This window comes from Panicum virgatum, chromosome 7N (assembly GCF_016808335.1).
Source record: "Panicum virgatum strain AP13 chromosome 7N, P.virgatum_v5, whole genome shotgun sequence".
NCBI lineage: Eukaryota > Viridiplantae > Streptophyta > Magnoliopsida > Poales > Poaceae > Panicum > Panicum virgatum.
The window spans coordinates 40551807-40578801 of record NC_053151.1 but is presented as its reverse complement, the minus strand read 5'-3'; the positions used below and the strand labels follow the sequence as shown (position 1 = coordinate 40578801).

At 48.1% G+C, this 26995-nt stretch overlaps 2 protein-coding genes across 4 annotated transcripts; both read left to right on the top strand.

Annotated features, from left to right (window-relative positions):
• The first annotated feature begins 663 nt into the window (after nt 1-663).
• LOC120683849 (serine racemase) lies at nt 664-9457 on the top strand. Of its 3 annotated transcripts, none has more exons than XM_039965948.1 (7): nt 664-789; nt 995-1194; nt 1311-1397; nt 1480-1710; nt 8179-8252; nt 8331-8517; nt 9046-9457. In XM_039965948.1, exons 2-7 carry the CDS (start codon nt 1007-1009, stop codon nt 9293-9295), a joined length of 1017 nt encoding a protein of 338 aa, XP_039821882.1. In that variant the 5' UTR covers nt 664-789; nt 995-1006; the 3' UTR covers nt 9296-9457. The 3 variants fall into 3 exon arrangements, with proteins under 3 accessions (XP_039821882.1, XP_039821883.1, XP_039821881.1); XM_039965949.1 differs by having other exon boundaries at nt 671-789; nt 987-1194; XM_039965947.1 differs by having other exon boundaries at nt 671-789; nt 987-1194; nt 1468-1710.
• Nucleotides 9458-11996: 2539 nt separating this feature from the next.
• On the top strand, nt 11997-23643 carry LOC120682627. Its single transcript, XM_039964599.1, has 7 exons — nt 11997-12405; nt 14459-14597; nt 14703-14794; nt 20354-20447; nt 21667-21764; nt 22734-22999; nt 23114-23643. The coding sequence occupies exons 1-7, from the start codon at nt 12127-12129 to the stop codon at nt 23262-23264; spliced, it is 1119 nt and encodes a 372-aa protein (XP_039820533.1). The 5' UTR covers nt 11997-12126; the 3' UTR covers nt 23265-23643.
• The last annotated feature ends 3352 nt before the right edge of the window (nt 23644-26995 follow it).

Genomic DNA, 26995 nt, shown 5'->3' with positions numbered 1-26995 from the left:
ACAGCCCGTGAGGAGGACAGAGCCTCTCTAGGGGAGACGGAGGCCGGCGGTCACCCGTGAGGCAATGACCGCCGGTGCCAGTGCCGGTAAGCCACTAGGGTCTGCTGCCAACAACCTGGGCCTGTTTAGTTCCCAAAAATTTTCAAGATTTCCCGTCACATCATATTTTTAGACACATACATAAAATATTAAATATAATTTAAAAAAATAACTAATTACATAATTTAGTTGAAAATGATGAGATGAATCTTTTGAGCTTAATTAATACATAATTGGATGCTAATTATCAAATTAAAATAAAAATACTACAGTAGCCAAACTCAAAAAATTTCGCGAACTAAACACGCCCCTGATCGGTGCCCGTGCATTCTCCTATTCCTTTTCCCCATGAAGAATCTGCCGATCTCAGCTGAGTATTTGGAAGCCTACACTACACTTGTGTTTTTTTTATTAAGGGGAAGCCTACACTACACTGGCAGCTCTCGGTTCCTTAAAAAAATGTGAGGAACACTGAATGTTCAGCTCTAATTAAATCACCCTTGGGCTTTGGCCTCACACAGCAAGCGGGCTCTGACGGGCCGTGTGAATTCGAGTGGGTTGGGCCTCTGATGGACCGTGTCTTTCGCGTGGGCTTCGCACCCCAACACACAACACTACTGAAGCGAAGCAGGAAGCACGCCGGAGTTCTGTTCTGCAGCAGTCGCCGTCCTCGGCCTCCCCTTCCTCACCTTGGCGCCTAGCGAGGACCAGGAGATTCATCCGGACCTCGATTGCTTCCTTCTGCTGCCGGTAAGGAATCCCTGCTTTCCTCGGATTGACTGTTCTAGGGGCCAATTTTGCTCTGCAACTAATGAATTAACTCTTCTGTGCTGCGGCCAATCAAACCCCAAATCCTTGTGCTCGGACGTATATCCCAATCCGCCAGTTTGTTGCGTGGTGGACTGCTAATATCTATTTGCTTTCCAAGACAACTGATGCGGTTGTAGCTTACTAGGTCCGAAGTCCGATGGGAAGCAGGGACGGCAGCGGCGTCAGCACAGGAGGCCAGGATTATGCCGCTGACATCGATTCCATCAGGGAGGCGCAGGCCCGCATTACGCCGCACGTGCACAGGACGCCCGTTCTGTCCTCGACATCAATCGATGCCGTAGCGGGGAAGCAGCTGTTCTTCAAGTGCGAGTGCTTCCAGAAGGCGTGAGTAGGATTACTGCCCCATGTGTTTGGTACTGCACCGCCTTTTTTTTTTAACTTTTCTGAGCAAACGGTATTGTGATGATTGTTTCTGTGGGAATATATATTGTGCTGAGCAGTGGCGCATTCAAGATCCGTGGTGCTTCGAATTCGATATTTGCGCTTGATGATGAGCAGGCATCAAAGGGTGTGGTGACACATAGCAGGTTTGGTGCTAGCCTCAATGTTTTGTTTGCAACTTTTGCAGACATCTGCAGAATAGAATGGTATTGACAGGTTTCTTCACAGTGGGAACCATGCCGCTGCCGTGGCTTTAGCTGCAAAGCTGCGTGGCATACCTGCACACATTGTCATACCAAAGAATGCACCAGCATGTAAGGTCGACAACGTTAGGCGGTATGGTGGTAATATTATCTGGAGTGATGTCAGCATTGAGTCGCGAGAATCTGTTTGTAAAAGAGTCCAGGAGGAGACTGGTGCTGTTCTAGTTCATCCCTTCAATAATAAGTACACTATCAGGTAAGTTTGGGCTTTGGGCTATGAATTTTTTTTAAATAAAGCTATGAAATGGTATTCTGATTTAGTTCTTATGCGGGAACAAGTGGGAAGAAGCACACCTGAAGAGCCCAGTAGATGATGAGTAAGTCATAGCTTAAGGCACTCTCCAAAGCTAGCAGTATTGTATAAGCTGCACATGTAATCCTGTGATGTCACCCATGACCTATATTAGTATATGAGGTCAGCAGTGACATGTAGTTTCCTTAACTAGTAAGAGCAACTCCAACAGATTGATCTTCCCCTTTCCTCTTTCTCACCATATAGGGAAATCTCATTTCTCAATTTCAACATATATGGAAGAAGTACTCTAGCATATTGATTTTCCCCCTTTCTATATGGAAAGGGAGATGTGATGTCTCCCCTTTCTATTGGGGATTGGAGAGAAATTATTGGGGATTGAGAAAAAATAAAGAGGAAAGGGAGATGGAAAATCAATCTGCTGGAGTAGATTTTTTTAACATCAATCCCCTATATTGAGAAAAAGTGGAAAGGAGAAAGGGGAAGATCAATCTGTTGGAGTTGCTCTAAGTATATCTGTTGTACACAGCAGAAGTAGCAGTAGTCAACTTAGATTTTACCACTTCAGGCAAGTAGTAAGTCTACCGACTTGTACCAGTATAAATCTGCCTCTTTGGGCTAGCAATGAAGTAAGCATTCTGCTTCTATACTATCATTTGGCATCAGAGCTAAAAAATTCTGAGAGACCTGTGCTCCTTGCCGTGTTGCTTTCTTCCCTGTCTTGCTGCTGAGAGAGTGAGGTGCCATGTCTTCAGCTCCAAGCGATGCCCGGCTCCGCACCTATCGCCGCCGTTCCCCTTCTCCACCACACCGGCGTGGCAGAACGCAGAGACAGACCAGAGAGGTGGTTGTCCAGCGCGTCGTGAAGGAAGTCAGCGGCACCCCTTACCCGTAGCTCACTCGCACAAACTATGAGGACTGGAGCCTCTTGATGCGGGTGAAGCTGGAGGCCAGAGGGTTATGGGATGCGGTGGAGCATGGTGATGCTGATCGGCAGGAAGACCGGATGGCGGTAGATGCCATCCTCTCTGCTGTGCCAGCGGAGATGATCCGCCCGCTGGCCAGCAAGCACACAACAAAGGAAGCTTGGGAGGCGATCAAGTCAATCCATGTTGGCTCTGACCGTGCAAGGAAGATGACCCTGCAGCGCCTCCGCCGCGAGTGGGAGCTGCTCTCCTTCCGCGACGGCGAGCAGGTTGACGACTTCGCCCTACGCCTCTACGGGGTGATGAGCTCGCTCTCCATTTATGGTGAGCAAGTCTCGGAGCAGAACGCCGTCGAGAAGCTGCTTCGAGTGGTTCCAAACAAGTATGCGCAGATAGCCCTGTCTATCATGACGCTACTTGACACCGACACACTCACCATTGAGGAGGTGACCGGGCGCTTGAAGATGGTGAATGAGCGCCCTGCAGCAACCTCTTCCTCGGTGGAACAACCTCAAGCGAGAGGCAAGCTGTACCTCACTGAGGAGCAGTGGGAGGCACGCTGGAAGGAACGCAACTCCGGCGAGGGGTCTTCAGCTGGAGGCTGCAGGACCAGCCACACCGGCTATCACCGACCGCCACGCAAGCAAAAGAAGCAAGGTGGCTCAGGAGGAAACAGGGCGCCCCGCCGCGATTCCTCTCGCGATCCACCACGCGATCAGAGGTAGTCCTATCGGTGCCTCAACTGCGGCAAAAACGGCCATTGGGCCAAGGATTGCCGCAAGCCTCGCAGGGAACGGGCCAATCTTGCCGAAGAGGAAGACGATGGCCCAGCGCTGCTCATGGTGGAGGTCTGCGCACCGCCGGAACAGAGCACTTTGTTGTGCTGTTCCAGAACAGAGGAGGGAGATGTTGCTTCACCAAAACAGAGCACTTTGCTCTGCTGTTCCAGACCAGAGAAAGGGGGCTCTACTTCGCCAAAACAGAGCACCCCTACTCTGTTTGAAGTCCATCTGGAGGAGCCACGCGCCCAACTCCACCTCAACTCTGATGGCGACCGCCATGCTGATAAGTGGTACCTTGATACCGGTGCAACGAACCACATGACCGGCCGGCGAGATGTCTTCTCCGAGCTTGACCAAAACATCACCGGCACGGTCCGCTTTGGCGATGGTTCGCTGGTGACCATTGAGGGCCAAGGCACGGTCGTCTTCTCCACCTCCAGCGGCGAGCAGCAAGCTCTGACAGGCGTCTACTTCATCCCGCGCCTGAAGAGCAACCTCATCAGCGTTGGGCAGCTTGATGAGAGTGACGCCACGGTGGAGATCAAGCGTGGGGTCATGTGCATTTGGGATCAGCATCAGCGGCTACTGGCCAGGATCGAGCGGGGCTGCAATCGGCTCTACACCCTGCACCTCGACATCGACAGGCCTCTATCCCTTGCTGCCCGCGCCAACGACAACGCCTGGAAGTGGCACGAACGCTTCGGCCACATCAACTTCAACGCCCTGCAGCAGTTGGCGAAGAAGCAGATGGTCTACGGCCTGCCAGCGATCGAGCACACAGATCAGTTCTGCGACACTTGCGTCCTCACCAAGCAGAAGCGGATGCCATTCCCTGCTCAGGCGAAGTTCCGCGCTGAGCACGCCCTCGACTTGGTTCATGGCGACATCTGTGGCCCCGTCAGGCCTGCAACTCCCGGCGGCAAGAAGTATTTCTTGCTGCTGGTCGACGATTATAGCCGTCGTTTCATGTGGCTGCTTCTACTGGAAGCGAAGAGCGACGCACCAGCAACCATAAAAAGGTCCCAGGCTGAAGCAGAACTTGAAAGCGGGAGGAAATTGAAGATCCTACACATTGACTATGGTGGGGAGTTCACCTCCCTCGAGTTCGGTGACTACTGCGCGGCGAAGGGGGTGCAGCGCCATCACTCGGCGCCATACTCGCCGCAGCAGAATGGCATTGTGGAGCGGCGCAATCAGACCGTCATGGCGACGGCGCGTAGCCTGCTCAAGCAACGCAGCATGCCCGCCAAGTTTTGGGGAGAAGCCGTGTCAACAGCCGTGTTCCTCTTGAACCGAGCGCCAACCAAGGCGCTCAATGGCAAAACGCCATATGAGGCATGGTACGGCAAGAAGCCGGCCGTAAGCTTTCTCCGCACCTTCGGGTGCTTGGCGTTCATGAAGAAGACGCGGCCTCATCAGTCCAAGCTGGAAGATCGCAGCACTGCTGTTGTCTTCATCGGCTACGAAGCTGGAACCAAGGCATACAGGGTGTTTGACCCTGTGTCCCAGCACGTCCACATCACAAGAGACGTGGTGTTCGACGAGAAGAGGGGCTAGGACTGGAGCAAGGTGGAAGAATCAGCAGATGGCGAGTGGCGGACCCAGGAGTTCACTGTCGAGTCAACCACCATGCTGTATAATGCTCTAGCACCTGCTGCTCCAACACCAATAGCAGCAGCATCACCGACTCCAACTGATGGGGGTGCAGAGCAAACAGCTCATACACCACCACCAGCGCCATCTGCAGAACCTACTGCAGAACAAGCTCCGGTGGAATTCGCCACACCACCACCTGATGCTGAAGACCAGCTTGATGCAGAGCACAGCGACACGCCTGTGCGCTTCCGCCGCCTGGACAATGGCCTCGGCGATGACGCACCACTGCCCGGCATGGCGGAGCGTGAGCTGGCTGAAGGTGAGCTGCACATGGTTTCATCACTGGAACCTGCATCCTTTGCTGAAGCAGAGAAGAAGTTGGAGTGGCAGCAAGCAATGAATGAAGAAATCAGGGCAGTCGAGGAGAACAAGACATGGCGGCTTGTTGAACTCCCACCAGGACATCGGCCAATTGGGCTCCGGTGGGTTTACAAGGTGAAGAAGGACGCTGCTGGCAACATTGTTCGCCACAAGGCCCGGCTCGTCGCCAAGGGATATGTGCAGCGCGCCGGCATTGACTTCGATGAAGTGTTTGCGCCGGTAGCCCGACTTGAGTCTGTTCGGCTCTTGGTCGCTACAGCTGCACACGCCGGCTGGTCACTCCACCACCTCGACATCAAGTCGGCTTTCCTCAATGGCGAGCTCCGAGAAGAGGTCTACGTCGAGCAGCCACCGGGCTTCACCATCAAAGGCAAGGAACACCTTGTCTATCGGCTGGACAAGGCCTTGTATGGCCTACGCCAAGCACCACGCGCATGGAACATCAAACTTGATGCCAGCCTGTTGGAACTCGGTGTCAAGCAGTGTGCCACTGAACATGGCATATACACACGTGGCTGCAGAGATCAAAGGCTCCTAATTGGGGTCTATGTGGATGATCTCATCATTACCGGCAGCAATCCAAGGGAGATTGAAAGATTCAAGGCAGAGATGAAGGCAAAATTCAAGATGAGTGACTTGGGACTGCTCTCCTTCTACCTTGGCATTGAAGTGAAACAGGAGAAGGACAAGATCACCATATCTCTGTCTGCCTATGCTGCCAAGATCCTCACTGCTGGTGGAATGCAAGGCTGCAATCCCTGCATAGTGCCCATGGAGCCACGGTTCAAGCTGAGCAAGGTTAGCTCAGCACCTGCAGCAGATGCAACCTTGTATAGAAGCATTGTGGGGAGCCTGCGCTACCTCACACACACTCGACCTGACATCAGCTTTGTTGTGGGCTATGTCACTCGCTTCATGGAAGCCCCAACAGCAGAGCACCTTGCTGCTGTAAAGCGCATTCTGCGCTACCTAGCAGGAACTCTGTCCTATGGGCTCCAGTACAAGAAGGAAGAAGAAAAGAAGAACATGAAGCTGGTCGGCTACACTGATAGTGATATGGCTGGTGACATTGACACTCGCAAGAGCACGAGTGGCTGCATCTTCTTCCTCGGCAGCTGTCCTATCAGCTGGTACTCGCTGAAACAGCGAGTTGTGGCACTCTCCTCATGTGAGGCAGAGTACATTGCAGCCACATCTGCTGCCTGCCAAGGCATTTGGCTGTCAAGGCTGCTTGGGGAGCTCCAAGATGAAGAACCTGCTCCCTTTGAGCTAAGGATGGACAACAAAGCAGCAATCGAGCTGTGCAAGAATCCTGTCTTCCATGAGCGCAGCAAACACATCGACACAAGATACCACTTCATCAGGGACTGTGTTGATCAAGGGAAGACAAGGGTGAGCTACATCAACACTAAAGATCAGCTAGCTGACATCCTAACCAAGGCATTGGGAAGGATCCAATTTGAAGAGCTGCGCAGCAAAATTGGCATGATCAAGATTGCAAAACTAGAAGAAGCCAAGACTTAGGGGGTGATTGATGAGTAAGTCTTAGCTTAAGGCACTCTCCAAAGCTAGCAGCATTGTATAAGCTGCACATGTAATCCTGTGATGTCACCCATGACCTATATTAGTATATGAGGTCAGCAGTGACATGTAGTTTCCTTAATTAGTAAGTATATCTGCTGTACACAGCAGAAGTAGTAGTCAACTTAGATTTTACCACTTCAGGCAAGTAGTAAGTCTACCGACTTGTACCAGTATAAATCTGCCTCTTTGGGCTAGCAATGAAGTAAGCATTCTGCTTCTATACTATCAGTAGAACAGTGTGTTATGTATTACATTCAGGAATAATGAATTGCTCCCGGAAATGAGTTTATTGATTCTCTTTCATTTGGTTGGACTGTATGGGCGATGTGGAGATTATGCCCATTTCTAAACACTAGAGTTGCTTCTGTATATAATTTATATTTGTTTCACAACGGTTTAGACATTTCTTCTGGTAATGAATTTTAAGTGGATTTAGTGTGTCACTTGTCTTCAGTTCTTTCTCAGTTAGTTCTTATCCTAAATCCTAAGAAACTGTTGTGATGTGCAAGAAATCAGTTTGGGATTTGGAACTGTAGGTGCGATGCACTCAAATGGCTAAGATTATGAGCAATTTTCGTAAGGACGTAGCGTGTAGGTTTAGCAGTCTGTTGGAACATCTTCGTGTTTCTGGATTCCATATCCTGATATCCTCGTATAATAATGAGGACCATGATTGTCCATGTATGAAGAGTTTTATCAGATGCTTACTTCAGTATCTATGGGTTTCTTCTAGTGAAGTGATCACAAAAACGATTGGAGTTACTTGATACTTAGTGCATTATGAACTTATCACATCAACCCAATTTTTTATTTTTCCTGTTGGGCCATGTGGCCTAAGTGAATATCAACCGATCTTTCTTTTAATCCTTTTAGATAAAAAGGAAGACCCTGCTCGTACAGAAGATTACAGGTTTTAAGAAAAATGTGGGCAGGGAAATGAAGGAACTGGGGCATAAGCTTACTGGTGCACTCATACACAAAAGGAAGCAAAATGAAATGAAAGGCTACTTGGCCCCTAAGACCTGACACTAACTACTGCTATTAATTGAACCATTTTTGGATCAGCCTGCTTTCTCATGTTCTGTTTTTGTGTATTGCCAACATGCGCTCTTAATGCTTGGACATCTGTGATGATTTTCCAGTGGTCAGGGTACAGTATCTCTTGAGCTTCTAGAGCAAGTCCCTGAAATTGACACAATAATTGTTCCCATTAGTGGTATGTACTACATTAACTTCTTCACGAATGGCACTATTTTCATTTTCGGCACTACATAATTTTTTGGCTGAACTACAGGTGGTGGTTTAATTTCTGGTGTGGCCCTTGCTGCAAAGGCCATAAACCCTTCAATACGTATTCTGGCAGCAGAGCCAAAAGGTGCTGATGATTCTGCCCAGTCCAAGGCTGCTGGAAAGATCATCACATTGCCTTCCACAAACACCATTGCTGATGGACTACGAGCTTTTCTTGGTGACTTGACATGGTAAAGCAATTTGCATTGAACATACTTACATCATGTTTTCACACTTTGGTTCTTTGAACCTTCCTACAACATCCATCCTTTATCTTGACATGTACTATGCTTGCTTGATAAGTTGATTGAAATGTTGGATAATATGTTTTCCTCGAAGATTTTGTGAATTAATGTCCTGAACATGTACTATGCTTGCTTGATAAGTTGATTGAAATGTTGGATAATATGTTTTCCTGGAAATTTGAGAAAAAGTTGTTTTCCGGGAAGATTTTGTGAATTAATGTCCTGAAATGATTTGCAACGCTGCCAATACTCAATGTTTTGAAGTTATGGTAGAGATATACTATTGGCATATTGGGTAAAATTTCCAGTTATGCTTTGAGTTAATGATGCTGCTTTTTTGCCGAGCATGTGAGTTAATGATACTGACAAGTACTATATCTAACCTCAATGTCTGAAATGTAGCCCAGAGCACTTCTGAACTCAGCATTCTATCTCGTTTTATGGAATTTGGTAAATCTGATCTCTATTTTGTAGGCCTGTGGTGCGTGACTTGGTGGATGATATCATCGTAGTGGATGACAATGCCATTGTGGACGCCATGAAAATGTGCTACGAGATCCTGAAGGTAGCTGTTGAGCCCAGTGGTGCAATTGGCCTTGCCGCTGTTATGTCTGACGAGTTCAAGCAAAGCTCTGCTTGGCATGAGAGCAGCAAGATAGGGATCATCGTTTCTGGAGGTAATGTCGACCTCGGTGTTCTTTGGGAGTCGCTGTACAAACGATGATTGGAGTTGGACCAAAAATGTACAAGGCGAGACGCTGTAACATATACATTGATTTAAAACAGGATTCTTTCTTGTCGGTTAAGTTATTACTTGTACAAAACATTATGCCGTACAATTTATATGTTTGTTAGCGAGGAGACGGTTTGTGTCTTTTGGGTTTCATCTCTAGCCTACCCCAACTCGCTTGGGACAAAAGGTTTTGTTGTTGTTGTTGTTGTTGTTGTTAGTGAGGAGACGGTGCAGCCATTTGTTTGAGTGACCGATAATTTGATTTTGGACTTGGTTCGGTCCAGCAGGTCTTCAAGTTCAGCAGCTTCCCACTATGTTTTCTTCAAATCGACCCCCCTGGTTCAAACGTGTTTGGAGAAATTGGTGGATGAATTTGAATGATCTACATCTGGCGGTAGTGAGAAATTGGACTGCAGATAAAGGATCCTTTTTGTGGAAGGACTTATTACATCTAAGTGACAAGTTCAGGGGTGTGGGCAGTTGTTTTGTGGGAAATGGCACAACTGTTTTATTTTGGTTAGATTAGATGTTTGGAATGGACATTATCTACAGGAAAAATTGCCAAGGCTCTTCTTGATGGGGGCGGGGACCTAGGGTCCCCAGTGGGCCCACCTTAAATGGCACCAGCTCAGCATCCCATTAGGCGCACTCCAGCAAAGCCCACGAGGGGCACCGATGGATGCCAACCTCCGGGCCCGACCTAGCCAATTGCTGATCCTTTGGAGAGGGACAAGTGGAGGCCTCTTGACCAAGGACCCGCCGAGTCCGCTCTGTATCGCGCGGTCCGAGCCGTGCGCACCAAGAACTCTGCTTGGTACAACAGGCGTGCCGATCAAGCCAGCTCCCGTTCATCCGTACACGCCGCCCAGTCCTGCCGCACGCCACACAAGCACGATCAACAGGGCCCCCTGACATGGACACAGTGCAGGCTGTGCAGCCTACTCGGCCTAATGGATGGGGGATGGAAGAGGGCATCAACGAGCTCCGCCCCGCACGCCGTAATGATGACTCCCCCTGACGCCATGCCATTACGCCAGGGATCGTGACAAGGCAAGGCCGCCTGACCGTGTCAGGACACCCCTCAACGGGCGTGTCGTCCTCGGGTAAGAAGCACGAGGGGAAGGACGTGCGGCGCCAATACGGACGGAGGCACCCATACGGACGGACAGGGGAGAAGACGACCGCCGAGCCCCGACCGAGCACCGAAGCCACTCCGGCTGACCAAGATGGGACAACAGCTTGACAACCCGTCGCCCAAGAAAACCGACCAGACACAGCCTCTCCACTCCCGACCGACCGAGCGGGACCCGCCGACTGACGAAGACGAAGGACCCCGGCAGACCAAGATATCACGATAAAAATATGTAAATTGGGGGGGGTCCACCTTGAAGTATAAAAGGGGAAGCCCCTCACGTAGGAGGGAGAGTTCGAGAGAACAGTCCACTGCTTGAAAGCTTGTAAGCTCCTCTCCAACTTTGAGCACATGAGCTCAAGCAATAGAGCAAGAGAATCACCCTCATACTGGACGTAGGGCATTTTCCGGCCCGAACCAGTCTAAACCATCGAGTCATTGTGTGTTAGAACATTCCGATCCAACGCACGAGACACTAGCAATCGAGTAGTTTGTTTGTCGGCCATATTCTGAGCCGACACTTCTCGTTTGCCAAAAGTCAAAAAATTTGTGTGGCTGCATTCCTATCAGCATATGGCCTGACAAGTCATTTTTACCCCCCCCCCCCTATTTGAACTAGCTCATCTGACCTGACTAGTCATTTTTATACCCCCTATTTGTGGCTGCATTCCTATCAGAATTACAAGGAATTATACAAGGTATACAACTAAGAGAAGGGGGCAAAGACCAATGGCATTACATTTGGGGTGCACAAAAATATACTTCAAAGAGTTTTTACAATCATGCTTACAAAAGACTTCAACCTCCAAGATCCTTTCTCTGGATCTGGAATTCAAGATGTTGTAACAAACTGAGAGTATTCTCATGGCTGCTTCTAATGGACAAGCTAAACACCGGAAATTTATTAAAAAGGAAGAAATTCAAAATTGAAGGGAACAACTATAGATGTGTCCTATGTGCCTCCCATAGAGAAGAAACAACTATACATTTATTCTTCACATGCCCCTTTGCAACTAGCTGTTGGTAGGAAATTGGAATCCAGTGGCAGTATGGAATTCCTTTCTTTCAAATGCTGGAGATAGCCAAACATAACTTCAATGGTAGCTTCTTCATGGAAATCTTCATTATTGCAGCCTGGCAAATCTTGAAGCAAAGAAATGGACTCATTTTCGAAACAGTCCAGTCAGCATCAACAGGTGGAAAAATAACTTTGTGGATGAATACTTCAATCAAGCTCACAGGATGGAGTCCCTTAAAATACATTTCCTTACTTGGGTCAACTCTTCTGTGTAGTTTTCTTGAACATAGACTTCTTTCTTGCAGTCTCTCAGCTTCTTTCTACAGCACATCAAAGTGTTTGTAAATAGGTGTTGTGTCATGTTGTGACATACCCTTTCTTTTTTAAATAAATTTCTTCACAGTGGGGGCCTCCTTCTCCCTTGCTGTGTTTCCGGTTAAAAAAAAAAGAAATTGGACTCGCTTGGACTGATCTACGTCTGGCAGTAGTGAGAAATCCGCGTTCCAATATAAAACACGAATCTTAAAGCACCCCTCCCACCGAAAACCCCTCGTCCCCTCCCTTCCGACCTTCCTGCTCACACCCTTCCCCCACTCCCCTCCCGCCGCCGCCGCCGCCGAGGAAGACACCGGCTGTAGCAAGCAAGCGCGAGAGAGGCAGCCGTAGACACATATGGCGAACAAGCGGCAGCGAGAGGCGCGGAAGCGCTTCCGGGAGGCGAACCCGGACCTCTTCCCTCCGCAGCCGGCCCCTTCTGCCGACGGTTCCAAGAAGAAGAGCAAGAAGAACAAGAAGAGCATGTTCAAGAAGGACAAGAAGGGCGGCACCGGGAGGTCGAAGCACCCGCTGCGGGTTCCCGGGATGCGGCCGGGGGAGTGCTGCTTCATCTGCAAGTCCACCGACCACGTCGCCAAGGCCTGCCCCGAGAAGGTCCTCTGGGACAAGAACAAGGTACGAACCCACTAGTGCCTTCTGAAAACGATGTATTCGGTACCTCCGTTGTGTAGGGTATTTTATTTTAGAGTAAAGTGCATCATCGGTTCATAAACTTGTTCGACTATGTCATTCCGGTTCCTAAACTCGTAAATCGATCGTTTAGGTCCTCAAATTTGTTTGGTTGTGTCATTCCGCTCCCTAAACTTAAAAACCTATTATTTAGATCCTCAAACTTGTCCAGCCGTGTCATCCCAGTTCCTAAATTTTGTTTTGAGTCACATCTAAATCCAAACCGGACGATCTAAAACCTCTATATTAAAAAATAATTTATAATTTTTTCATATGCACTCGAATGAAGACAAACTTTATATCAATATTGTATCTCTCGACGCGATCTACAACTTTGCAGTTGAAAAGGTTTTGAATTAAAATTGTTTAGAGTCCCAAAATTTAATTTTAACTTTTAAATTTCAAAATCTGCAAACTTGCAACAATATTTTGAGACCCTAAACAGTTTTAATTCAAAAATATTTCAACTATAAAATTGTAGATTACGTCGAGGGCTACCATTTTGATATAAAGTTTATCTTCATTCAAATTCATATGAAAAAGTTATGAATTACTTTTTGATATATAAATTTTAGATCGCCTTGTTTTGACCCATATAAGACTCAAAATCAAGTTTAGGGACCGGAATGACATGATTGAACAAATTTGAGGATGTAAATTTTTTATTTTCTAGTTTAGGGACCGGGATGACACAGTAGAACAAGTTTATGGACCGAGATGACACAAATGGACAAGTTTGAATACCTGAACGGTCGATTTGTGAGTTTAGGGACCGGGATGACACAGCGACACAAGTTTAGGGACCGGTGATGGACTTTACTCTTTTTTTTAAGAGAAAAGGTTCCCCCCGCTTTATTTCATGAAACAAAGCGTAACATAGTTCAGATGGTTCAACCTCGCTTAAGCGAGTTCAACAATTCTCAATCGACGGTACAGAACGGGTATTCGAGGGAGCCACATGAAAACTGATGGCATCACTCACAACCTCCCCCTCCCCAACGTCCACCGCATCGCTGGAGCCCAGCTGGGACGGCCACAATGGTGTAGGGTAATTTCAAATTGCTAAAGATGCCATGGACGCTGAATAATGTAGCCGGCATAGGATGTAAAAGTGATACATCCATTTTGTTTAAGGTTGCTCAATTTCTTGTAGCATGCCGTTGCTTGGTTAGGTTTTCGTCGGGCAAGGAGTGACACTGTACAGCTACTGATACTATCCTTGCTTGCCAGATGTGAATTCATTACTTAATTTTTTGAGCAAACATGTGCTGGTTTGATCAATGTTTACATGATGGACTGGCAGCTCCCCGCTTTGAAATTCTCTTGCTAATGAACTGTACTCAGTGTCAATTAGTTATTTTTTGGAAAAGTCCAAATTACTCCCCTCAAGTATAACCAAAGTCTGAATAACCCCCTAAACTATGTTTTGGTTCCTTTTACCCCTTAAACTATGTCATTTGGTTCATTTTACCCCTTAACGGAATTTGTTCTTTTTATTCCACCACATATAAGTTGAATCTTAATTTAAAATTTTGCATGGTGGTAGTGGATATCACAATGCATTTTAATAAAATGTATTATGAATTTTTCATCAATATGTTTTATATAATTTGAATTTCAAGAATGAATTTATTAGTAAATATCTTACTCTATCAAATAATGATGAAAAAAATGATGATATATTTTTCTAAAATATGTTATGATGTCCGCTATCATCCTGTAAAAAACCAACTTAAGATTCCACTTGTGTGTGGAGAAACAAAAAAGAGAAATTCCATCAAGGGGTAAATTGTACCAAATGATATAGTTTAGGGGGTAAAATAAACTAAAAACATAGTTTGGGGGGTTATTTGGACTTTGGTCATAGTTCAGGGTAGTAATTTGGACTTTTTCCTTTTTTTATGTTCCATTTAGTTGATTGGTTTGCATTTGACTTCTACTTTTGCAATGATCAATTTTGCTTGCTTTTAGCCATCTAATAATACTATGTTCGGTTCAGATTTGCTTGCTCTGCAGGGAGCGGGGCCATAGTCTGAAGAACTGTCCTGAGAAAAACGAGGGGAATTTAAAGAAATTTTGCTATAACTGTGGTGAATCTGGACATTCTCTTTCCAAATGCCCCAAGCCAATTGAAAATGGTAATCCTCATACATCCATCTGAGACATCTTCTGGTACTTTGTACCTGCCAGCAGTGTTATCATTACCTATGTGGTTTACTCATTTAACACAATTTTATATAAAGGAGGTACAAAGTTTGCAAGCTGCTTTGTCTGCAAACAGCAAGGGCATTTGAGCAAGGATTGTCCTGAAAACAAGCATGGCATTTATCCAAAGGTATTTCACCATAAACCATCTCAGTTCTCCTGGTGTTGCAAATGCAAGATACTGAAATCAGAACACATATGCATTTTGTAACTAGAATATATTGGAAACAATGTGTTGTGCCTGGCAGAAAATGTTTTACAGTTTTATATTTTTATGTACTAGTTAGGCCATCTTGATCTCCTCTACGCTTTAAATGAAAAGAAAGTTTTTTCTTCTTATTTTGGATATTCACGCACCATGCAAATAAATAGATAGTCCTTCAAATTGTTGGCGCATATAGATGAATAGCACGGTAGCAGGGTAACAAACCCTAGTTCGCCCTCCCTTGGAGGCTCTGAACTCTTTGAGGTTTATTATCTGCTTAATTGTCTCATGCGCCAGCTCCCCCTTTATATAGAGCCGGCCCTAACAAACCAAACTAACAATTCTGAATAATACGAATTACAACAAATAAAACATAAATGTGCCTAGCCACTAGTAGAAGCCGCCTTCTTGTTACGTCGCTGGAACTTGTGACCGAAGAATCGGTCCACAACACTTCCCTCCCCGTAAGAAAACAGCTTGTCCTCAAGCTGGAAATCCGGATGAGACTCCTTGAACTGCTCCAATGGCTCCCATGTGGCGTCAGCATCAGACTGGCCTTGCCACTGAACCAGTCAATCCCATGATGAACGGGATGGTCTTGCGCGGAGAACAGCTGCCGGCGCAGGAACAGCTCGGCCATGGATGATGGGTGGAAGAGGCACCGTAGTGGATGGCGAGTCTCCAGTGGACTTCTTGAGGAACACCACGTGGAACACATCATGCAGGCGGGACTTGGGTGGGAGCTGAAGACGGTAGGCTACCGTGCCGACGCGCTGTAGGATCTGAAACGGGCCGTAGTAGCACGGCGAGAGCTTGGAGGAGGAAGCTCCTTTCACTGATGCTGCTGCCCGATGGTGGAGGCGAAGCCAGACCCACTCGCCCACCTCGAACTCAACTCGCCAATGAGTCTTGTCGTGATACTCCTTCATGTAATCCTGAGCCTAGAGCAAGCACTCCCTGATGTCGGCCAAGAACACGTCGCGTTCCTGGAGCTGGCGGTCCAGAGCGACCACCCTTGCCACGCCAGGCTCATAAGACAGCAGTGTCGGAGGAGGTCTGCCATAGACCACCTGGAACGGTGTCGTCTGGAGGGCGGACTGGTACGATGAGTTGTAGCAATATTCCGCCCACGGAAGCCAACGCAGCCAGCTGCGAGGACGATCACCTGCGAGACAGCGAAGGTAGACGCCCAAAATGCGGTTAGTAACCTCCGATTGGCCGTCCGTCTGTGGTCGGAACGCCGAGCTGAGGCGGAGCTTGACGCCGGCGAGCGTGAAGAGCTCCGTCCACAGCTTGCTCGTGAAGACCGGGTCCCGATCGCTCACAATAGAGCAAGGGAGACCATGGAGCCGTAGATCTGGTCGAAGAAGACCCGGGCGATGGATGTAGCAGTGTAGGGGTGGCCGACCGCAATGAAGTGGGCGTATTTGGAGAAGCGGTCGACGACGGTGAGGACGACGGACTTCCCTCCAACGCGTGGAAAGCCCTCGACGAAGTCCATGGTGATGTCGGACCAGACCGAGCTCGGGACGTCGAGGGGCTGAAGAAGACCGGCAGGGTGTAGATGTTCGGTCTTGTTGCACTGGCAAACCTCGCAGCCCTTGACGTAGTCGCGGACGAGACGACTTGCGTGCGGGTTGTAGAACGAGGTGCGGAGGCGGTGCAGCATCTTTTGGGCGCCCTCATGGCCCAGCCCGTGCGCCGTGGCGAGAAGTTGGGGCCACAACGAAGATGTCGACGGGACGAACACGCGGCCGCGGTGCATGACGAAGCCGTCCACCATGGACCAGGCGGCGCCGGCCGTGCCATCCGCGATCTCGCGCCACTTGTCGACGATATCTTGTAGTGTCTGCCTCCCGTCTGAAGTCATCGAAGATGGCGAACTCCGGGGCGGACAGCGCTAGCGCATGAGCACTGTCCGAGTCCTCGTCGCGGCGAGATAGCGCATCTGCCACCGCGTTCTGGCGACCAGGCCTGTAGATCACAGAGAACATATAGCCAAAAAGCTTACTAACCCATGTGTGCTGCGGAATAGTCGAGAGGCGCTGGCCGAGGAGATGCTTCAAGCTGCAGTGGTCGGTTCGGATGGTGAACGACCGCGTCTAGAGGTATGGCCTCCAGTGGCGAACGGCCTGGACAAGGCCGATTAGTTCCCGTTCGTACGCGGCTAGCTTGGCGTGCTGCGGCGCCACGGTGCGGCTGAAGAAGGTTCCCTTCGCCCTGGTGGAGGACCGCGCCGAACCCGGAACCTGAGGCGTCGCAGTCGACGATGAACTCCTCATTGAAGTCCGGTAGCTGAAGCACAGGTGCGGACGTCAGGGCGGCCTTGAGAGCGTTGAAGGCCGCCGTGGCGTCGTCCGACCAGCGGAACGCCTCCTTGAGGAGGGCGGTCAGGGGCGCCGCGATGATCCCGTAGTTGTGGATGAAGCGCCGGTAGTAACCCGTGAGGCCAAGAAAGCCTCGCAGTGCTTTGATGGTCCTGGGGATTGGCCATGCCTTGACAGCATCAATCTTTGACTCATCCATGGCCACGCCTGAGCCGGTGATCACGTGCCCGAGGTAGGCGACGTTGCGCTGCGCGAAGAGGCACTTGGAACGCTTGAGCACCAAGCTGTGCTCACGCAAGACGGTGAAGACCGCGCGCAGATGCTGAAGGTGCTCGGCCCATGTCTTGTTGTAGATCAATATGTCGTCAAAGAAAACAAGAACACACCGGCGCAGGAAGGGGCGGAGGACCTCATTCATGAGTGCCTGAAACGCAGATGGCGCGTTGGTGAGGCCGAAAGGCATTACGAGGAACTCGTAATGGCCATGGTGAGTGCGGAACGCCGTCTTGGCGATGTCGTCGTCGAACATCCGCACTTGGAAGTAGCCACTGCGCAGATCAAGCTTGGTGAAGTATGTCGCGCCGTGGAGCTCGTCCAGAAGCTCCTCCACGATCGGAATCGGGAACATGTCCCGAATGGTCTTGGCGTTCAACGCCCTGTAGTCGACGCAGAATCGCCAGGTACTGTCCTTCTTGCGCACCAAAAGGGCGGGGGCGGAGAACGCCGAGGTACTTGGCCTGATGATGCCTTGTTCGAGCATCTCTTGACACTGGAGTTCGATCTCATCCTTCAGTAGTTGGGGATAGCGGTATGGGCGTACCGCCACAGGTGCGGTGTCGGGGGCGAGGTGGATCCGGTGATCCAGATGGCGCAGAGGGGGCAGGCCAGTCGGTTCGGCAAACAGGTCGTTGAACTCTTGCAGAAGACGTTCCAGGAGATCCACCGTGGCCAGCGCGGACAGCTTGCATGATGGCGTTGCGCCGACGCCAAGCCAACGAACTCGGTGGGAGTCACGCCAGAATGTCATGGTTTTCAACTTGAAATCCCACAGCACCGGTCCTAGAGTGCGCAGCCATTGGCACCCCAGGACGAGCTCGTATCCTGCCAAGGGGATGACGTAGATGTCGACGCAGAAGTCTTCGCCGGCGATGGAGAACGCCGTGTTAGGACAGACGCCGGCGGAGGCCACGCGTTCGCCGTTAGCGACGCCGACCGTGAGGCCAAGACGCGGCGTCGGCTGTGGTGGTAGACATGAAGCAGTGTGTCGAGCCCGAGTCGACGAGGGCGACGAGCGGCTCCTGGGACACCGTGATGTCCACCAGCATGGTGTCGCCCATGGAGATGCCGGTCATGGCGTGGATGGACACTTCTGGAGAGCCGTCGGTGTCCGAGTTGGGGTCAGCTTCATCGTCTTCCATGTCCATGAAGTAGATGCCCCGCATGGGACATTGCTTGAGGTGCTCCTTGCTGAATTTCGCCGGTCAGTTGAAACACAGGCCCTCGAGGCGGCGTTGGGCCATCTCATCCGGCGAGAGACGGCGAGGACGAGTAGATGGTGCGGCCGGCTTGGGCAAAGTATTTGCCGGAGCCGTAGATGTCGATAAGGTGGCCGCCGACTTGGTTGGACGCGCCGGGGTACGGGGGCATCAGTCGTGATCTGGAGACAGCGTTCGTACGAACGCGCCAGCGCCATGGCGTCCTCCAGTGTGGTCAGCGCATGCATCTCGACGTCGGTGCTCATCGGTTGTAGCAGGCCGGCCGTGAACAGATCGATCTGTTGCTTTTCGGTGACGTCTTCGTAGCGGGCCAAAAGCTTGAGGAATTGGTCGACGTACTCGTCGACAGATCCAGTACGGCGGCAATGGGAGAGCTCGCCGAGCGGATTGCTGCGGAGGGGTGGCCCGAAGCGCTTCTGGATGCCGTCGACGAATGCTTTCCATTCCGGAACGCCGTGATTCTTCTCCCAGCGGTAGTACCACTGGCTGGCTACACCTTGTAGGTAGAACGAGGCCGTCCAAACCTTCTGATCCTCCGGTGTGCCGTGTGCTCGGAAGAACTGTTCTCCCTTGTGGATCCAAGTGACGGGGTCTTCGGATCCATCGTACTTGGGGAAGCGGAGTTTGTGGACAGGTGGGGAAGGGCCGCGATCGAAGCCGCCTCCAGATGCGTCCTGGTCGAAGCGTCCCTGCTTGTCCAGCAATTGTGTCTGGACGTTCTTGATCGAGGTCGACAGATGAGCGTAGTCCTGACAAACTGCGGAGACCTCCGTGTCAACTTTCTTGCCAAGATCGCCCATCATCTTGATCATCTTGTCGACGGCCTCCTCAAAGACCGCCTTGGTGATTGGCTGATCATCGTCTTCGGGCATGGTGGTGGTGGCGCCGGGTGAGGGAAGCTCTGCCCGACGGCTGGCTGTGGAGTTGGCGCAGTGAAGGGTTTGGTTAGGGTTTTGCGGTGGGCTGAGGGAAGGCGCAAGATCAAAGGCAACTGATACCAAGATGTTGGCGCATATAGATGAATAGCACGGTAGCAGGGTAACAAACCCTAGTTCGCCCTCCCTTGGAGGCTCTGAACTCTTTGAGGTTTATTATCTGCTTAATTGTCTCATGCACCAGCTCCCCCTTTATATAGAGCCGGCCCTAACAAACCAAACTAACAATTCTGAATAATACGAATTACAGCAAATAAAACATAAATGTGCCTAGCCACTAGTAGAAGCCGCCTTCTTGTTACGTCGCTGGAACTTGTGACCGAAGAATCGGTCCACAACACAAATATATGGCAAACAATTGAAGTTGCTAATTCCAGGGGCTTTAGGTTTTTTATTGCAATTTATCCTATGAGCCTCTAAAACAGTAATTTAGCTTGAACTTATCTATACATTTAACTTTGAAGGCTGTCCTTGTCAAATCCAGATATACTGAACTGCTTCTACTCTTGATGGAATTTTGAGTTTCTCTAACTAGCTCCCAAGTCTATTCCTCCTGGTGATCCTCCACAAGCCTATCTAACGAAAACAATGTGTTGAGACTTCAATCTTCTTTGATGTCAAAATGTTCTATTGTTTTTTTAGTACTGTTGAGATTCTTTTTTTGTTCTTTATTTTGTTAAGGTTTGGCTTCCATGCATTTGAATCTAAACTCCATATATTTGTTAGGGTGGTTGTTGTAAGATATGCGGTGAAGTTACACACTTGGCCAAGCATTGTCCGAATAAAGGGAAACATGATTTGATGTCCTTCAGAGACGATGGTAAGCAGCTCATTGGTCATCAACTTTATATATTTGCAATATATCATAGTTTAGACAAAATCTCAAAACTTGGAGTGCTGACCAGCATGTGACTGATCTATATATTTAACCTACCTTTAGTTATGGAAAAAGTCCAAATTACTCCCCTCAAGTATAACCAAAGTCTGAATAACCCCCTAAACTATGTTTTGGTTCCTTTTACCCCTTAAACTGTCATTTGGTTCATTTTACCCCTTAACGGAATTTGTTCTTTTTATTCCACCACATATAAGTTGAATCTTAATTTAAAATTTTGCATGGTGGTAGTGGATATCACAATGCATTTTAATAAAATGTATTATGAATTTTTCATCAATATGTTTTATATAATTTGAATTTCAAGAATGAATTTATTAGTAAATATCTTACTCTATCAAATAATGATGAAAAAAATGATGATATATTTTTCTAAAATATGTTATGATGTCCGCTATCATCCTGTAAAAAACCAACTTAAGATTCCACTTGTGTGTGGAGAAACAAAAAAGAGAAATTCCATCGAGGGGTAAATTGTACCAAATGATATAGTTTAGGGGGTAAAATAAACTAAAACATAGTTTGGGGGGTTATTTGGACTTTGGTCATAGTTCAGGGTAGTAATTTGGACTTTTTCCTTTAGTTATTATCCAGTCTCCATGGTAACCAGCTAGGTATTTCTGCAGGGTGCATACACCATATTCTTGCCTGGTGTTTTTTAACATGAAATTATTTTACTGTTTCTTTGGGATGTTGATTTTGCGAAAGGAATATACAGTTATTTTACCTGTAGAAGAGTGTCAAAAAGATAAAAGGAAAGTATGCATATGTAGACTCTGCATCATGTGACTATGTAAGGATGGGTGAAATGTTGCTTTTTACTTGACGATATCTGGCTTGCTTATGCCGACGTCTGAGATAAATTCTGCTTACTATAGTTTGAGATGGTTAGTAATATGATGCATGGACCTATGCTGTAGTTGTCCAGTACAGGAATAACTAGGGGTGCCAAGTTATAACCATTAGGTGCCCCTCCAACCCTCTCTAGTTCAAAATTTTGTACTAATTCTCCAAAATCATATCTCAATTTGGAAAACTAGTACAAAATTTTGAACTAGAGAGGGTTGGAGGTGCACCTAAGGGTCACCCATTTGCACCCCTAGGAATAACTATTTACTGCTGCATTTGGCCTGCTTATTTTCAGATGTCAACATGGCAGAACACCATCAGGAAGGCCCTGTCGTTCACCATGGTGGAGACGACCTTGAAGACGATTTCATTGAAGAAGAAGAACCGAAACCCGTCAAATCAAAAAAAGCAAAGCAATCTGGTTCAAAGTCGGCGGGAAATGATGAGAAGAACGTGAACCTAAAGGCAAAAGCTAAACAGGCCCCAAAAGTTGTAAAATTCTTTGGTTGAGGAATGAAAATTTTGTAGCTTACGATGCAGAAGATCCTTCTGGACAACTTGTACTGTGCGGTCATGGTTGCTTAACTGTCGATGAGAATTTATCTGCCAACCACGTGCAGTTTGAAATTTATCAGTTTGGTACCTGTGACTGTCCTCAGTGTTCCTCTAATTGATTTTGCTGGGACTGGCATATGCTTATTTGAAACTAACATTGAAATTATACTCTGAGGATTCACTTAGTTTTAACATCCATCAGAGTCCAGTTTTAGTTTTACAGATTTCGTTGCCCCTATTGCCTGAAGAACGGGAGATATTTCTGTGGCAGCTTGTGCATTCTGTCGATTAATTCTGCAGCTGCAGTGGGGGTGAATCTGATCTGAGATAATCAGCCATGTATGTTACCGTGCTGTCACTGGTCAAGATTAGTTAGTCTTCCACATGTTTCGGTCGCAACGATGGATGGGTGGTGGTGGCGCGCATGCTGGACTCGCGCGCCGCGCACCAAGGAGGGGACGTGCTTGGTCAAACGCGCCCTCTCCTCCGAACGTGGCGGCATGGCAAGATCCCCGCCTCCTATATTTCGCCCTCCTCTCCGTCACACAGGCCTTGGAAATCTTGCGTCCGCCCGCGCCACCGCCGCCGCGCACCGCTCCTCGCCACCGTCGAGCCCGGCTGTGGAAACGAGACAAACCCGTTGACCATGGTGAGACGACATCATCGAGCACCTAATGCTCCCGTAGCAGATCAATGCCGTCTTGATTTCTTATTAGTGAATAATGTTGTATATTATTTGTTGTGTAACCGTACGTGTTTGGCCTTTGTGTTGTCCCAAAAAAAAACCAAAAAAATTGATAATGCAAGGCGAACTCGGCGTCGGGGATGGCCGTGAACGATGAGTGCAAGCTCAAATTCCAGGAGCTCAAGTCCAAGCGGAGCTTCCGGTTCATCACGTTCAAGATCGACGAGCACACACAGCAGGTGGTGGTGGACAGGCTGGGGAAGCCGGGCGACACCTACGACGACTTCACCGCCTCCATGCCCGACAGCGAGTGCCGCTACGCCGTCTTCGACTTCGACTTCACCACCGACGAGAACTGCCAGAAGAGCAAGATCTTCTTCATCTCCTGGTAATCATCATACCATACCGGTTTATTACATTGCCGATGACCAGCCAGCAATGCCGGCGGCGAACACGCAGTGGAAAGGATCCACGGCTCATCGATCTGCACGCACGCACGCAGGTCCCCGGACACGTCGAGGGTGAGGAGCAAGATGCTGTACGCGAGCTCCAAGGACCGGTTCAAGCGGGAGCTGGACGGCATCCAGGTGGAGCTGCAGGCCACCGACCCCAGCGAGATGAGCATGGACATCGTCAAGGCGCGAGCCCTCTGAGGAGAAGCCGCATGCATGCCCCGGGCGCATAAATGCCGGTGGCCTCGGCATGCCTGCCTGCAGCATGTACCCGTGTGCCGTTCACGCACCGCACCGCCGGTGGTGCCAGTGTTCTCTGTTACTCCCTGTAAACTACTCTGCTAGATCGTTTTCCTTCCCTGTCCAAAGATTTAGACACGGCATGTCGAGATAATCCTTCCTGTGTTGCTGCTGCCGAGGGTACATGTATGTCTACAGCTGCTCTGCTATGTGGGTGAGACTCCGTGTAGGCTGTGCCATTTCGAAGAGAACTATTGCAAGATGAGAGTTTTGTTGCCTTTATCTCCGTTGCAATATAATGTTATTGACGGGAGCTGCGCTCACATGGGATCTATTGCAAGACGAGATTTTTGTTGCCTTTTTATCTCCGGTGCAACATAATTTATTGACACGAGCTGCGCTCACGAGAAATGATACCGTGTTTAACAATTATAGACTAAGAATTTTTTGCAGATGCTTTTCAGAGGGACAAATTGGCTCTGTTACAGCACATTGATGACCGAAGGAAGTAGCTACTCGGAGCATGCCAACTTATAGAGTCTTTATGCAATTCTTCATGTCCCATGAATGGTCCTTCATTTTGCGTATTGGTCATTAATTTTAAGCATGGTGTATTTTAAACTCTAAGTATGTGATCATAATAATTGCGGATTAATGCCTCTCTCTGGATGGGTTTGAAGTCGGAACTTTTTTCGTAATCTCTATTGTGGAGCAAAGTGAAAGAGAGAATGAATGGAGTGAATGGATGTGTGTGTTTCCATTGATTGATTGTGCTTATATACAAGACTAAGACTAAGAGACACCATCCTAAGGGATATGTCCCTTTGGGATGACCCCTTCAAGGCACCCTTTGGGGTGGAAGTTCCCCAAGTGGGATTTACCTACCAATTACAGAATTAGATAAATAATTACATATTGATCACTAATTAATCTATTTTTCTTCTAACAATCTCAAAATGTTTGGTCGGTCCGAAACATTGTAGATTTAAAAAGTGGGTGAGGTAATTAGCAAAGCTTTAACATTTTTAATTAGATAGCTTTGATTGTCGGGGCATGAGAATTTTAGTGGGGCGAGGAAGATAATATGAGAGCCTTCGCATTGAGCTGTGGCTGACCCCGCCAATTCATCGACTTGCTAAAATTTTGGTGCGGAACCACAGTGTCATATTGAAAGAGGGGACACCAGTTGACATCTTATTATCATCAAAGAGTCATGAGGAGCATTTTTCTACTTCTAAAATATTAGGGAAATTTTCAGAAAAAGAACACAGAGTGAACTCCTCTGCCTTGCAACTTGGGTCTTGGGATGGGAGCCGGTGGTGCAAACAAATGCTCTTGTTACTACCAGTCTACCAAGACTCCAAGAGCATCCAAATCAATTTCGCATCGTTTCCTATGTCCATATGCGACTTGAATGCTCCTTGGAGTAGCACTGTAGTATACAAATGCAGAAACGAGGAACGATTCCTCACAGTACACAAAAAGTGCTTCATAATTCCTTAAAAAAGGTGCTTCATATGCAGCAAAACTTAGTGTAGATTATTTATCCTTTTTTCTATTCTGCTGCCACTGCCGCCCCCCCCCCCCCCCCCCCCCCCCCGCCCACGAGCTGCACTGTCCCATCCCACGCCCCCATAATTTGCACTGAATTGTGCTCAAAATTTCACCGGTAAAAAGACGGGACGCATTGCCCCGGTGGCCCGCCCGGTCGTTGCATGCTGTGAATTTGCTCCCCACTTGACAATGGCGTAGCCCGGCCGAGGCTGCAGTAGTTGACTAAGATCGAGAGCCCCGGATGGCCGGAACTCTCAAGTCTCAACAGATCGCACGCAGCCTTTGAAGAAGCAGTGCTAGCTGCTTTCACATGAGCACGAAGCACGGTGCAAGCCTCTTTTCTTAATCTTTTGAGCTGTGGCGGGTCTAGCAGATCGGTCAGGTAAAGCTGCTGCTGCCGCCTGCTGGCCGTGTCTCTTTCAGCTCACCGATCTGCATGCCGAAGTGGTCGGTCGATTGTGCTTAGTTCATGAAATTTTTTGAGTTTGGGTACTATAGCACTTTCATTGTTATTTGATAATTAATATCTAATTATAAACTAATTAGATTTAAAAGATTCATCTCGTCATTTCTAATTGAACTGTGTAATTAGTTATTTTTAACTACATTTAACTCTTCATGCATGTCTGAAGATTCGATATAACGGGTACTGTAAACATAGCCTCGCAGCATATGAACCCAACCCACATGGCAATATGCAGTACGCTCGTACTACACGCAGATCATGCTCCTAGTGTCAGGTTGTGCTGTTTGCAAATCACGATCATCTGATGGGTTAATTATCGGATGCGCTTTCCCTTTCATTCGCTTGAAAGTAGCTAGCCACCACCAGCTCCTTTTTATGGGACGACCGGGCCCCTGCGTTGCTACTACTACATTGATGAAGCCTGGTCTTTGGACTGAACGATGCTTTTGAAATATTGTTGTGTTGATTGGACTTTCACTTTTGTTATAAAGGGCTTGTCGTAACCTCTAAGCATCCATGGAGACGGCAGTAGGACCCGTAGAGATAGATACCTATGGGTTCCATGGGCGACGATGGCATCCGAGTGCGGGTACAAAATCTTGCTGTCGAGGTGCCCATCGGGTACTCAAAATGTATCATTGATCCATCCCTCTGATTTTTGCCTGTGTGATGTGATCTCCAGGTTTGCACAATATTTGTACTCGTATCGTATTCTTTTTTTCTTGTCTGTGCGTAGCTTTTTCTTTTTCCTGTCTATGCGTGGTCGTCTAAGTCTGATGTAGGTATCGTTGTGTTCGCTTGGCTATGGCTGGTGGCTGGTGCTGATTTGTTATGATAGAACAGTACTGCTGACTGGCTGGTAGCTGGTGGCTAGTACTGATTTAGTATGAGAGAACAGTATAGCTGGCTGGTTGGCTAACAAGTCAAACGAACAGAGCGAACGTAAGCATTGTTAAATGTTGCTACTTCTTTTTGTGTGACTGTATGAACTGAGTTTGTGAGCCAATGACTTCACCGGATGTGTACTGTGAGATGTTTGCTAGCTCTCCTAACTCCTTCGGTAGTTCGGTGTTTGGTGCTAATTTCACACTCTTGACGGTTAGGGGCTTTGGGACACGACAGGCACTTGCTCCATCCGGCACCTAACCTTGGTTCGTCACTGTACCTAGACAAAATAAGCTGGATAACGAGGGTAGTACAATTGTACTTAGTGTTGTTTAGAAAATTTCGGACATATTACTAGTAGTGAAAATAACCATGTTACCTCTAATTTAACTATAATAGTTGTAATTGAAAACCTCGCTATTTATTTGATTCCCTAGCACTCAACAGAAAAGTAGCATCTACTTAACCATTTTTCTTGATATTTGATATTGCTGTAATTGTTTGTACTTTACTATAATTTAAAAAAAATATTTTTTGTGGGATAAAATTTGAAGATTAAACGAATACTTATTTTGGGACAAAGGGAAAGGGAGTACATCTCTTGACAAGACAAAACTTCTTGTGCTAAGTTTGGAGTTGCTCCTGATCGTGTTTAGACGTGCGTGTAGGCGAGCACGAGTCCGTTTTTTTTTTTGAACAAAGAGCACGAGTCCGTATGCGCCACTCAAAGAAGCTGTCTGTACACTTGGAAAAGGCCAGCTGTTTAGTGACTGACAGGTGGGCCAGA

Excerpts from the sequence above, each read along its gene's own strand:
- LOC120683849 (XM_039965947.1), top strand. The coding sequence starts at position 1,007 with ATGGGAAGCAGGGACGGCAGCGGCGTCAGCACAGGAGGCCAGGATTAT. Across the intron at positions 8,253-8,330 it reads AATAATTGTTCCCATTAGTG|GTGGTGGTTTAATTTCTGGT; the intron begins GTATGTACTACA and ends GCTGAACTACAG. Across the intron at positions 8,518-9,045 it reads TTTCTTGGTGACTTGACATG|GCCTGTGGTGCGTGACTTGG; the intron begins GTAAAGCAATTT and ends TCTATTTTGTAG.
- LOC120682627 (XM_039964599.1), top strand. The coding sequence starts at position 12,127 with ATGGCGAACAAGCGGCAGCGAGAGGCGCGGAAGCGCTTCCGGGAGGCG. Across the intron at positions 14,795-20,353 it reads AGCATGGCATTTATCCAAAG|GGTGGTTGTTGTAAGATATG; the intron begins GTATTTCACCAT and ends TATATTTGTTAG. Across the intron at positions 23,000-23,113 it reads AAGATCTTCTTCATCTCCTG|GTCCCCGGACACGTCGAGGG; the intron begins GTAATCATCATA and ends GCACGCACGCAG.